General features: G+C 33.6%; 1 protein-coding gene across 1 annotated transcript; it reads right to left on the bottom strand.

Annotated features, from left to right (window-relative positions):
* Nucleotides 1-8981: 8981 nt before the first annotated feature.
* Nucleotides 8982-12735, bottom strand: LOC104215967 (vacuolar-processing enzyme-like). Its single transcript, XM_009765910.2, has 9 exons — nucleotides 12491-12735; nucleotides 12216-12380; nucleotides 11938-12094; nucleotides 11713-11798; nucleotides 11336-11523; nucleotides 10552-10600; nucleotides 10064-10276; nucleotides 9490-9696; nucleotides 8982-9281 (listed from the first exon to the last, which is right to left on the bottom strand). The coding sequence occupies exons 1-9, from the start codon at nucleotides 12659-12661 to the stop codon at nucleotides 9144-9146; spliced, it is 1374 nt and encodes a 457-aa protein (XP_009764212.1). The 5' UTR covers nucleotides 12662-12735; the 3' UTR covers nucleotides 8982-9143.
* Nucleotides 12736-13864: the final 1129 nt, after the last annotated feature.

The raw sequence follows: 13864 nt of genomic DNA, 5'->3' as shown, positions 1-13864 counted from the left end.
TCACTGTGGAGTTTTGTGCTACTGACAAGCAAATAGCTGACATCTTCACAAAAGCCTTAGGTAGAGATCACTTTGAGAGGAACATGTTGGAATCAGGGATGATTAAGATCACCTAATAGGACCAGTTCAAAGTTAAACGAAAAAAAAATTATTTTTTTTTGTTAAAAATCTGTAAAATCTTGTACATAAGTAGATTATATCTTGCTCAATCTCATACTTTCAATAGTATACTCTTTTTATATGTGTTAAAATGACTCATTAATCTCTAATGATATTTTCTCTATTTTGGCAAATTTAGACTTACACAAGAGAATTATCAATGAAGAACCTGGTTCATCAAGATAACACGGTATGTTTTCTACACTCTGCATAATTTGAAATAATAATATTTGGATCATGAGAAGAGTCTCACCAAATTCCAAAGTTCTTTTGAACTTATCTGTTACAAGTGAACCAGTTCTATTCAAAGACTCTTAACCAAATTAAACCACCTAGATATTAGGGATAGACTCCAACGTCTTTTCAAAACTGACATTCAGTTTGATTAGACTTCTAAAAGTCTGAAAAGCCTACCGTTACCCATTAATTACATCTTCTTTAAATTGATCAGCGTTACTAGTTTCTTCACTCCATAATTTCAAGCCGCCGAAATACTCTCCATCTTCTCTCATCCTCCAAATTTCAATCTACCTCTTTTTTTCTTCCAGAACCAAGCATAACAATGACTAACCTTTCTGACAACCCCGGCACACCTCCACCATGCACCTCATCTTTAATCACTCCTTAGCCTAAGAAAAGAAGAGTTAAGATGTTTGCTCGCAAGACAGTGGCTGGGAGTGAATTATCAAAGAAATTAGACGCTCAATTGAAAGCTAGCCAAGCCCAAGAACCCCATAACTTTGAAGAATCCTTCAAGTCTGCTACTGTTGGGGGGGGGGGAACTGATCTTCTGATACAAAACAGGTAACCTCTGGCCCAAATACTAATATTGAAGTCATTTCTGAGTTAGCTGAGAATCTGAAAAACAAGTTTATTCTGGCTGGATCTGTGGTTGATGTAGAATCTTCTGAGTCCAGAAGGATTGGTGGTAAAAATAAAAAGTAAAAAGAAAAGGAGAGTGAGGGTGCTCGTAGTGAAGATAGGGGAATGGGTAAAAGAGTGGTTGATTCTTCACCCACTCCTGATACAGGGATAATGGTTATTTGTGGAGCAGAATCTGATACAATGGAGGAAAGTGTCGAGAAAACAATGAGAAGTGGGTCTGGCGAAACCGCTGAATGACTGGTTAAAATTGGGCAAAATGTAGATGAACCTAGTTCATCAGTAGAAGAAAACCTCGCAGACCTATTGAAGAAAGTGAGTGAGAGCTACAACCCCAAGAAGAAGAGAACTTTCAAGGCTAAGACCCCTGGCACTGCTACGGCTAACAAGAAAAGGAAGGATGCCCCTTCTGACACTGTTGAATTTCCTCCCACAAGAGGAAGAGCCACAAGAAGTAAGCTAAAGTAGAATGAGCCAGAATTAAAAAGAGCCTTACAAGAAAGCAAAAGAAAAAAGGTTGAAAAGGGGAAGAAAAAGGTGGGTGAGCCTATTGAGGCTGTTGACGTTGATGAGATAGATCTGGTCCATCAAAATGAAGATGTGATTGAAGAGGTGGAGGTTCAGACTCCCAAATCCAATAAAGCCAAGACTTCCACTAAGAAGTACTACTTCTAAGTCAACATTTGTTGAACCATCCAACCTAGCAAAAAGGACCAGGTATGCAGTGGAAACTAAACAAGTAAATATTGTCGAGGAAGAAGAATGGAGTGGAGAGGAAAAAGAAGATGATTCAGATACTGAAAAGGATAAGATGGCCAAGTTTGGCATGAGGAAAATTCTGAGGGTAGACTCCTTGAGGATTTGGAGGAGAAAGGGATGATGCTGCTATTGGAGAAATCATAATTGCAAGGCTAGAAAGACATGATCCTTCAGATGGATTTCAGGTTGGCCAGGAGTGAAATTGTTGAATTTATGGCAAATGCTGCAGTGAAGGATGGACGGGTTACCAGCTTGGTGGAAGGGGTGCAAATCTATTTCAATGTGAAGGAGTTGGGTGAAATTCTAGGTGTACCTGCTGAGGGGTACAATGACTACACAAATCTTAAGTGGCCAAGCCTAGAAAATTTTCTTACTGCCCTTGCCATTACCAGAAAAATCAGTGAAAATGAGGAGGAACTTCAGCCCAAGGCTATGTACAAGAGTGAGATGAAGCCACCCCACATAGTGTTGTTTGAATTTGTCATCAAATGCGTTATGCCAAGGCAGGAAAGGAGGCATATTGCAAACTTCATGACTTGGTCCTGATGGAGTGTTTGTATAGTGGGAAGCAGATTAATTGACTTGGATTTATAATACAACTTCTCGATAGGGTTATCAATGGCACCAAGTCTCATGCCATTTCCTATGGCTTCATTCTCACAGTTCTGCTTGCATATTTCAAGGTACCTATAAAGAAGTGGGAGGTTGGTACAAGCAAGGATCACTTTGGGATTAATACTCTGCTTGCTTGCGATTATACAGTCAGTGCCACTCCTAAAGAACCTGGTTTATCCAAGTAGGTACAAGTGAATAGCAAGGTCAAAGCTTTGGTGCAGGAAAGTGGGGCTAAGAATGCTGAGATTGAGAGGCTGAAGAAGAGGTTGACTGAGGTAGATACTGAGAGAGATGCTATCAGAATTGAGCTAGCAAGAGAAAAGGAGAAAAATGATGGCATTCTTCAAGATATGCTGAAACTCCTCCTAGCCAAAAACCAAGCACCTAGTTCTTCCCAGCCTTAAGCCTTCTGGCCTAGTGTAGATCAACCAGCGACCCAGTTTGGAACTTTTTTGTTTTTTTTGCTCATGTTTTTAGTATTTTTATTTCTTCTTATGCTTTGTGGTAGAATCTTATCAATCATCAATGAAATTCACTATTTTTGCTCTACCTGTTTGTTTATATTTCTTTGATGGTTAAAATTCTTAGCTTGATCTATGATGATTAATCCATGTTTGCATTTGAAGTAGCCCCAACGTCCATGAGTAAGTTTTAAAATCTGGTTATCTCATATTTTTATGCAACTTTTTGATGATGCCAGGGGGAATGTTGTACTTTGAATAGTGATGTTTATAACCTAATTAACCTGGTTCTTGATGATGAGTAATACAAAGGAAAAATATTTTTAATATTGTGTTGAGTTGAGTTGAAACAGGGCCTAAGCTTATGAAAAAGCACAGATTTTGCCATCATAAAAAGGGGAATTTGTTGGCCCAAGTAAAGACTTGTTTTGAAGATTGACAAAGGAAGCTCAGGCATGAACCAAGTCCATCCCTTGTGTGCATAGAAACGGACAGATTCGAGCATGTGGGATGCACGTACAGGAGATAAGCTTAACTTGGTATATTTGATATCTTCTAATCGAAAAGGTTGCATAATTGATAAGGAGAATGACTCCTTACTCAAAGAGAACACCGTCCAAGATAGGGAAGGAGTTAGAAGTTGAGATCAACTAGACCTCTTCCACCAAGGAAGAGTAGCATTAGAACTCTAGTTATATATTGCAGGATGTTCTCACTTTACAGGTAATGCACAAACGTAGAAGTTAAACGTGAATTGAGAGCAAAATAGCAAGGCTTTTTGCAAGCAGTTCGTGTGTGATTCAAGTGTGCAAACCTGAAGCTACATTAGATAAAAGAACCAGTTCCAAGTGTTTGTCTTTTATTCTAGTTCAATTGTAGTATATGTTTTCATATTGTACCTTTAAGCTTTATCTAGAGGAAATTGTAATAGGTACTCAGAGTATTCAAGTTAGAGTTAACTTGAAGTTGTCGCAACAGTTCGAGACTGTTTGCCACAATGGGATTAGAGTTAATCCTAGGTTTACAAAAGTGTTTTGTAAATACTGTTTTTGGCTCAGTGATTTAGTGAAGAGTTTGGAAAAATCCTACTGGGAAGTAGGTCATGGTATTTTCACCTTTTGAGCCAGGTGTTTTTCACATAAAATACTTGTGTTCTTTACTTTCCACATTTACTATTTCAGCAATAGTATGTTAAGAAACACTTCCATAATCAGTTTAAGCGAAAAATTGGACACCACACAATCCACCCCTCTTATGTGGTATTGAAGTATAAAACTATCATAACAGAAGTATATTATATGAAAAGTCATTCAAACAAGCAATACCACCTGATCCTCAACAAGGAGGATATGAGCCCCTTTAAAAGTATGATTTTGAAAGACATATTAGACAAAGTGGTCCCTTCATTATTTCATATAAGTTTAATTAAGTTTGTTGTTTCCTTTAAAATCTCTTTCACAAGTTCTAACATAGTGTCATGCTAACAGTTAATAGTATTTCCTTTTATTTTTTATTTCTTTGCTTTTCTTTTCTTCTTTTGATGAGGAGTTACGAAGGAAGGGTTTGGGGGCAACAGAAGATGGAATTAAGTTATTGAGTTATACCATTCTCTTGTGTACCTATCTTGTACTATTTGACGTTGAGAATGTTTATGTATTTGCAATCAGGGGCGGATCTATGTGTAAGAGATGGAGTGGCACGCCACCCGCAAGCTCTGATTGAGACTATGCAATAGTATGTATGCATGTATGTATATACAGAAGGAATGTAGTCAAATATTTTAAGTGGCACTCTCAATAACAAAATGACTTGAGGTGCCATTGTTAATGCACTATCATCCTATCTTGGTTGAGCGAGTTCGAATCTGGCCTAGGACACTTAACTTTAAAAGTTTTGTTTGGGTGCATCTAAGACAGCTATAATTAGAGGTTTACTCTATTGTTTCTTCTTTTTTCTTTCCTAGTAAATTGCTCTTTTTTGTTTATTAATAGTTCTTACTGACCTTTTCTTTGTTCATTGTAGTTTATTTTGAAATTTTTTCTCATTTTATCTTTAAAAGTTTTGTTTGGGTGCATCTAAGACAGCTATAACTAGAGGTTTACTCTATTGTTTCTTCTTTTTTCTTTCTTAGTAAATTGCTCTCTTTTGTTTATTAATAGTTCTTACTGACCTTTTCTTTGTTCATTGTAGTTTATTTTGAAATTTTTTCTCTTTTTTTTTTCTTTAAACATTAAACATAAAATATAAAAATATTTTCTTTCAAAAATCTATTCTTTCCTTGTAACTCCCCCCCACCACACACACTCTATCGCGCTTTCCCAACTCTTCCATGATTTATCAATAGATGATTAAAAAAATTAATTTGTTTCTTCAAGAGCACAACTCCGATAAATCTATTTGTAAAAACCAAAAAAATATAGAAATGCTTGAATAAGTTATTGTTCTAATACAGGATGAAAATTTATTTTATTGTCAGATTGCTCTAGGGTAGGACAATTTTAATATTGAGTGAGTAACTTTCACCAAAAAAAATTGTAAATTAAAAAATCTTCGTAAACTTGCTTCTGTTTTAATATTTAGAGTGCTTATTAGTACAAGTATTTGCCTTGAGTATCTAAATATAAATTTATAACGAGCCTTTTTCTTATACAAAATGCATTATCCAGTTGAATTTTATGCCTTTTTTCCAAGTTCTCATAATAGTTACATAATATTTTTGCTCAATTGGTTTGTTTATATTAACTTTAAAGACGAATAATCCGAATCGAAACTCAAATAGATCAAATCGATTAAATTTATACTCTATTTAGACAATGCAAATTATAGTATGACTACGTTCAAAATTTTGTGGCACCCGAACCTCTGAATTTTGGATCTGCTCTGTTTGCAACTCATAAAAACCTTTATATTATTAAACAGTTATCTCTATCTTTCATTTAATGTGAAACCTCTCTATATGACAGTAACATTTTCTTATTATGGAACACGAGACCATGTTCCATTTATTTAGAAGACTAGTAATGATATGCCCGGGCCATGCCCCGGCCCAATGGCAATGTGAATAATTTGCGTCTGTATACATATCTTGATTTAATAGTTATTTATCGTTTAATGGTAACACCAATCCGGTACCATTCAAAAATTTCTTAGATATTTTAAAAGAATCTTAGAGTTGGCTATATTCACCTAATAAGTGATGGAACATTTTTAGCTTAACCCTTCGACAATCCTTTGTGTTATCTGATTTTCAAATTTTTGTGCCAAAATAACGATTATTTTTAGCTCTTGAATTGATGCATATGCAACAACATTTCGGTGATAAGCTCGAATATAATGGAGTAAATTGTTGATCCAGTAACTCTTTTTACATCAGTGATCTGATCCCCCATGAAATAATATATGAATGACAGTTTGGACATACAATTGATTGAAACTTGAAAAGAGAGTTTTTGAATTTGTGTTGAAAAATAACTTTTGAAAGTTGAATTTGTGTTTGGACATGCATTTTATATAAAGAAAAATTGAAGCTTTGTGAGTGAAAGAAAAAAATTTCACCCAAAAATTGTCTTAAACCAATTTTTGGGAACTTGAGTTTTTTTCTGTTTTATTTTTTCCCCAAAACATGATTATATTTAGTAAACAAACAATGTTTCATAAAAAATTCAAAAAACATAGCCAAAATTTGTGATCAAGCGGGAGCGTAGAATGATCTAATTAGTTTATGCACTTATAAATTTATTTTTATTTGTTCCTTTATAAATATATATTATTGTCTTGGTTGTTCTGTGAACCCATGATATTAACTCGAGATAATGATGATTTGCTTTAGAAATAAAAAATAGATAATCGATGTATTTAGTGTAGATTTATGGCTATTAGCAAAATCACCACTTTTATTTCTGCAAGTATATTACACTACTCAATAGAAACACAAATTATTTAGCCAATTGTTTTATTTTATATATTACTATTTTTATTTTCAATACACTTTAAAAAGGGTGATACACTTTATAAGTGGAAATATTTATATTTAAGATCACAAATTTTAAAAGAGTAACACATAATCAAAATAGGAGATTAGATTAGTTTTAATTTACAATCACTAGAAAGAAGGAAAATAAGCTTGGTCCTTGTTTGTGTACTGTGTATGAATTATTATATTTACGTTCAAGAACAAAAAGTTTTATATAACATGTACTTTGTGACATACGACCCTTTTTGGGCATTGAAAGAAGGCTTAGCTATCCATTGAATTTACGAAAGTGTATAAGTGCATTTATTGTAAAATAAAATGCAAAATGAAACTTGCAAAAAGTACTGCAAGTCTTTCCATTACAAGTACAAGAATGCCATGGGAATTATAGATAAGAATTGGTTTTTCGGTAGCAAAGCAGAACATGAAATTCCAAAGATACCCTCGGAATAAATGTAATTCCAAGAGACACACACAACGACGGAGAGGAGCTTGGCTTTCCTTTATGTACAGTAGTAAAATGGCAAAAAATTCGGCTGGGCTATAAATTGGTTAATTTCATGCCCAAACCAGGCCTATTAACAAGTTTATTACTTCTATCCTTCCAACCCCTCCTCTTTTTACTAGCTCCAATTATACGTTATTAATTTAATACTATAGTTTTAGTGTTTTTTTATTCTCTTATTATTACGTTATTACTTTATCCAATCTCATGGGGACATAGGATAACTACTCGTTATGACATTAAGTGGTGGTTTTACCCCTTTTTCTACGCAAATTTGGTGTGTGTAGTTTAAGTAGAAGCATTAAATTCATGCTTTAAACTCGGAATATAAAAACTACTAGTGCAGAGGAAAAGGTGAGAGATATATTATATGCGATCTAAGCAAAAATCAAGGGATACCACTTTGTATATTTATATACAGATTCAAAACCTCACATTGATACTTTTCATCAATATTTTGTAGTTGTGTTTCATTTAGATGTTGGACGGGGAACGACTTTTCACTCATAACAAAAATACCTTTACAAATTATTAGATTTACACACAGTATGACATTTATGGGCTATAGAAGCATCTCACTAAGCGTAAAACAAAACTTAATGTAAAGGTTAAAGGCTTAACAAATACGAAAAGTATCATTCTTTTAGGTTGCGTTTGGTACGAAGGAAAATATTTTTTAATTTTTTCATGTTTGGTTGGATTAAATGTTTTGGAAAATATTTTCCTTATCAACTCATTTTCCTCCAATTGGATGAAATATTTTCCTTATCAAGAGGGGAGAATATTTTTCAAAACTCCTTCTCAACCTTCTCCACCTTATTCCCCACCCTCACCAACCCACCCCACATTTTTCTTTCAAATTTCAGTTTCTTTCCTTCACCACCAACCCTAAAAAAAATTATTTTTTACTCTGTTTTTTGTAATTTTAAATTTCTGTTTTTTCTTTTTTCTACACCACTCAACCCGCCAAACCCCAGCCCCACCCCCTCGCACAAAAAAAGGTTTTTTTTACCTTTTTTTTTTGTAATTTTTAAATTTCTGTTTTTTTCGTTTTTCTGCACCCCTCTCCCCCCTCCCCCCCCTCGGAAAAAAATATTATTTTTTACATATTTTCAGTTTTAGTTTTTTCATCTATCAGGTTACAGGTTCAAAATTTTACAAGTTCCAAAATTATGAGCTCGGATGTTCATGTGTTTGGAAGTTTACGGATTTAGAAATTATAAAGTTTTCGGGTTCGAAAGTTCGCGGTTTCGAAAGTTTAGCAGTTCGAAAGTTTATGAAATTTGTGGGTTCGGAAGGTTGTTTGTTCGAAAGTTTATTACTCTTAAGAAGTTATTTTCCTTAATTTGTGTACCAAACACCGAAAAATGAACAAGATTACTACTCGTTTTCCAAAAATATATTTTCCACAGAAAACATTTTTCGTTATACCAAACACACCCTTAATATCTTTTATAGCTTCGTATGTGTAAGAGTTGTCGTATGTTTTATTGTCATTATGTAGCTTATGAAGTTTTTATTCATTTAGACGAATCCTGTGGCTAGTCATAGACCAACCAAGGAAATGCTTACTTTGAAACTCTCAACACGTAGGATTTCATAAATTAAGCTACAAATTTTCATATAAGATGAGATATATATTCCCATGAAGAGACAATCATTATGTAATTGTAGCAGAGAAGCAAACCATGGCTTATAGCTTGTTCTTGACAAAGAGCAGACTAAAAAGTCATCATAACATTAAGCTGCTTAATAATACATCAGTAATTAATTAATTCACATTCACTAATTAAGAAGGACATGCTTGTTTAGCTGCTGCAGCCATTTGCTCCCTTCGAATTCCAGCATTGCACAGGTTAGCAAAGCCACGAACGTGTTTCCTTCCGTAGGGAGTTAGCTTTCCACATTGTGACTCAAATATCTTGACCTGTACACAAATATCAAACTATAGTCATATATACTCACCATCACACAAACAATAGTTATATATATTGTGGGAATTCATCGTAAATTAACTAAGTTACGTTCTTGATTGATGTCTCGTCAACTAATTATCATGACGCGGTGTATGTTCGATTAAGGAATTATCATAAATCCTTACAGCTTTATTTTTTGTTAAAGATTTTAATGCTTACAAAGGATTTAAGGCAGTCCCAATCATCAACGAGGGGTTGTCCAGCAGGTCGAACAGTCTGCAGCACCTCGGGACCTTTCTCAACTCCAAACAAAACTTCTCCAATATGTCTCACACTGTTGTCTACGTGTTCTCTTTGTGATATAGCTTCCCTTAATTGCCTTTGAGCTTCAGTTTTTCTAGCAGAGCCTTTAGGAGCAGACCGGAACTGTCATCGTTAAAGAAAATACAGACAAGTTATTAGCACAATTTAAAACAATAAAGTGAGCAAACAGTTTATTAGCACAATTTAATCACCTATTCTACCCTTAATTTGACTAAAAATTTGTGAAAAAGACAAAATACGTAATATAATAGTAAGTAGTAACGAACAAAAAAAAGGGTCAAACTAACTTTAAAATATACAGCATATATATTATACTAGCAGTACTGGAAAAAGTTTAACGTATACTTGTGGTAAGACCTGTCCTATCTTTCTTCAGATTACTAATCCTATTTTCTATGGACGGTTATTTTATAGAAATAATTCTTCTACACTATAGTATACAGAAAGTTAAACTCGAGCAGAAATATACCTTAGACCATAAGTGCATGAGATGAACATCGCGCTGATTAACAGTCCTTGAGGGTAGCCATGACTCATCGTTGGTAGAAGTACTATAGTAACTATTTTTTGCAGAATTAGAACCCATATATCTGAAAAGAGGATCCTCACTTATATGTAAATCACCATATTGCATGACATGGGAGCCTTCGACTGTACCATTATTTAGAGTTCTCTTACGAACCTGAGAATGATAAAAACCATCCAACCAGGTTTATTAGGAAAGTTGTTGTGAAACTAGTCAATGAAGAAAACATTTATAATTTAAAAGAATTAATTGACAACTACTATATGATATTTAAAACTTTGCAAAATGAAATTGTAACAATATTTTTGAACGATCGATGTACTAACGAATATAGGTAATATTTTATTTGGAAACCTGTTCATCTATGATTACTACATTTCTTAAATAAAACGTTTATATATACGCATAGAATATAATGTTGTTTATCTTACCAGCTGATACTGCTTCTCCAAAGTTTCAACTTGCCGATCGTGCAAATCACTGGTCATTAGTAGAATAAGTACAGTTAGTTTGACATATAATAACTAGGCTTGAAAAGCCATCATTTTAATTTCACAATCATATTATATATCTTTTGATTTCTTGGAAATTTAAGACTTTGGTCCTTATAATAAACCTTGAGATATCACTTTATCAGGATTGGAGAAATTAAAAACTAGAAGTCAATCATTCGAGTTTTTAGGGGGTCACATTTTGCTTGTGCCATTCCCTTTTGTCTCTTGGTTAATAGAATTTCCTCGTCCCTAGTCAATGCACCATTTTTATTTATTCTATTTACATACATCAATTGTTTTGTCAAAAATAAAACTTGAAAACTTAGAAAGTCTAGCTGGCGAGAAAGTTTCACATTTTCACCATTTAAGCAACAACAAGAAGTAGTGTTTGATATATCCTTTAGGAAAATTTCAGTTTTTAATTTGTCCTGATAGTCCATAGTCTGGATAGTTAGTTTTCGTCCTTCGTCTAAGAAAACGTCGATGAAGGTGTATAAGTGCACTATATATTCTGTGGTGATTGTAATTAATTTGAATAAATTTTTCGTTTGTATCACTTCAACAACAGCATATATATATATATATATCTTGCTAATTTTTTTTAAGAATCAATGAAAATCATGATAATTTCTCTGTATTTTCAATTATTGCGAAAGTGGTAGAATCATATGGAAATAATTAAGAACAAGCAGGATCTCGAAAAAGCTAAAAATTAACATACCTATCCTCCAACCAAGCAACACTGTACAAGTCTCCTAAGCAGACTACATCTTCATCACCTAAAGAAATACAGTATGTAGCCCAACTGCCCTCATCAGGCTTTGATGCTGTTGTTACGTAAATGTTCAAACCTTTTGGGAGAAGACCATCAAACATACTTCCAGACTCACAAGCTTCCATGTAAAATACCTAATTAAACATCCCATTCACATAATTAATCAACACAAAGCCAACAAGTGAGATCCGATCTAGCTTAGTTTCGTTTTTACCAGGTTACCTATTAATTAATGCTTGTTGAATAGATTACGTATAATTACACCTTATATAAATAACTCAATTGCATAGATATGAATATATGAAACAAAGCCGGGATGTTACCAATTTGGAATATATCCCAAAAGTGTGTTTTTTAATCAGGACTTTGATCAGATCGTCGGCATAGACATCATCTCCACTAGGCATACCTAAGAATATGTACATATAACAAATGAATGAAAAGTATTCATATACGGATATATCATAATTGATCAGTATTATTTAAATTCTTAAGAAATATATAATGGTAACTAAAGGGGAATGAAACTGAAGCATGGTAAGACAAACCAATAAGGCCAGGAGCACCGTGGTCAGCGTAGTAGATAAATATATAATCATTTGGACCATTTTCCACAACTTTTCCACTGCCCCCAGTTAGAGCACTCTTGTTTCCCAGGATAACAGCGAAAAAGTTATCAGCATTACAATCTTTTCCTGTGTAATCCTATCTCACAAGCACAAATAAAAATGAAAAAAAAGTATAAAGAAACATTAGATATAAGTAATAATATCTTGACAATATTATACACACACACACAAAAAAAAAAAAAAAAAAGAGTACGTACCTTGGGGACTCCTTTATAAACATCATGGCCGTGGGGGCTATTGATGATGACTCCAGGTCTAGGGTTGTTTTTATTATAAGCAATATCGTCGTACATGAATACGATGATGTTTTCATCTTTTAGACCTCCTTTCTTCAGTAGTTGATATGCATGGCATACATCCGCCTGAAATAAGAAATTAATTAGAAAGTCATTAGGCGTCATGTACTAATTGCTAATGAGATTAATGAAGTAATAAAATATTAAATTTCTAAGGAAAGGAATTGTAATATGACCTGGTGTCTGTAATTATCCCACTCATTTGATCCAGCTACCAACACAGCCCATTTAGTTCCAGTCGCATTATCATCTTCAACAATACTCTCCAACAAGTTACGACCCTCAGCAGTACAAACTATGACAAAAAGTACAACTAGGAATGAAACAACACCATTTTTTTGAACCATTTTCACACACTAAAAGTCTAAAAATAATTACTTAGAGTACTTTGCTTTGATTAGTGAGTTGATCCATTGGGTGTGAGAAATTAATTTATAGAGCTTTTTAACCTACTAATTGTCTCATTCTACGTGTGGACATAGACCCCGTAGTTCCTCGTGAATTGACGAAGAGTTTGTTAAATTTTTCTATATTTGTTTTAATCTTGAGAAGCAGTGTTACCCTCTGGGGTTAGTCTAATCTAATAATAACCATTCATCAAACATGGCAAAGATAGTTGTTAGAATAAAGAACATTAAAAACAATTCTTACTCTTTTTGCGAGAATCTACCTACTTATTTGATAAAACGACATTACATGTGAGATTATGCAATTGTTCACACATAAAATGGTACCAAAGTAACAATAAGTATTAAGCATAATCGTCGTGCTTTCTATATCATATTACTAATTGTACAAATTGATGACTATGCGGCAATTATTAATCCTTAAATTCAGTGTAATTAGTTAGAGAATAATGGAGTAATAAAATCACCAAGTTTAGAGTATGGCCGGCTATCGACTTCCAAAATAATTTTACGACTTGCTGTCGGAACTTATTAAAATAATTATTAGTTTATTTATTTAACTAATATTTGACGGCAAGAAAATTTAGTAAATCCATTTGTTCAAGTGTATAGGAACATGAAATACAATGCCTCTAGTTATAGGCATATATATTGGCGAACTCTGGAGAAGAGCAATCCCCATTATGGTGTATGGAGATACGTAATAGAAATTATGGCCATTATGAATATTTGTATCGGAATTAGGAATGCAAATATAAATTTCCAATATCCATAACAAAGCTCCTATTTTTTTGTAAAAAGAATTTTATACTACTTATGATAAAAAAAAGCATCACATTTAGTTGGAAAATTGGGTAAGGAAAACCCAATAATATTTGCACTAAAAGGAATCAATTGCAAATAAAACCCTAAATAGTATCGTTGTTATGTGAACTGATGTCAACTTGCACACATGAGATTTAAAACAGATCACTCAAGCTTTAATCTTGTCTAACAAGAGAACCTAAGATTTCTTGCTTCCTAATGTCACTAACGGATCGTGTGCAGTGCAATTATTCATTCATTAAAAAAATATAAAGATGTCAAGAGAAAGTACCACTGAAAATTGTTACAAAACTAGCTAGACTCCATGCATAAAAGGAT

Source organism: Nicotiana sylvestris, chromosome 8, assembly GCF_000393655.2.
Source record: "Nicotiana sylvestris chromosome 8, ASM39365v2, whole genome shotgun sequence".
NCBI classification, from domain to species: Eukaryota; Viridiplantae; Streptophyta; class Magnoliopsida; order Solanales; family Solanaceae; genus Nicotiana; species Nicotiana sylvestris.
This window is presented reverse-complemented; position numbering and strand designations above follow the sequence as displayed.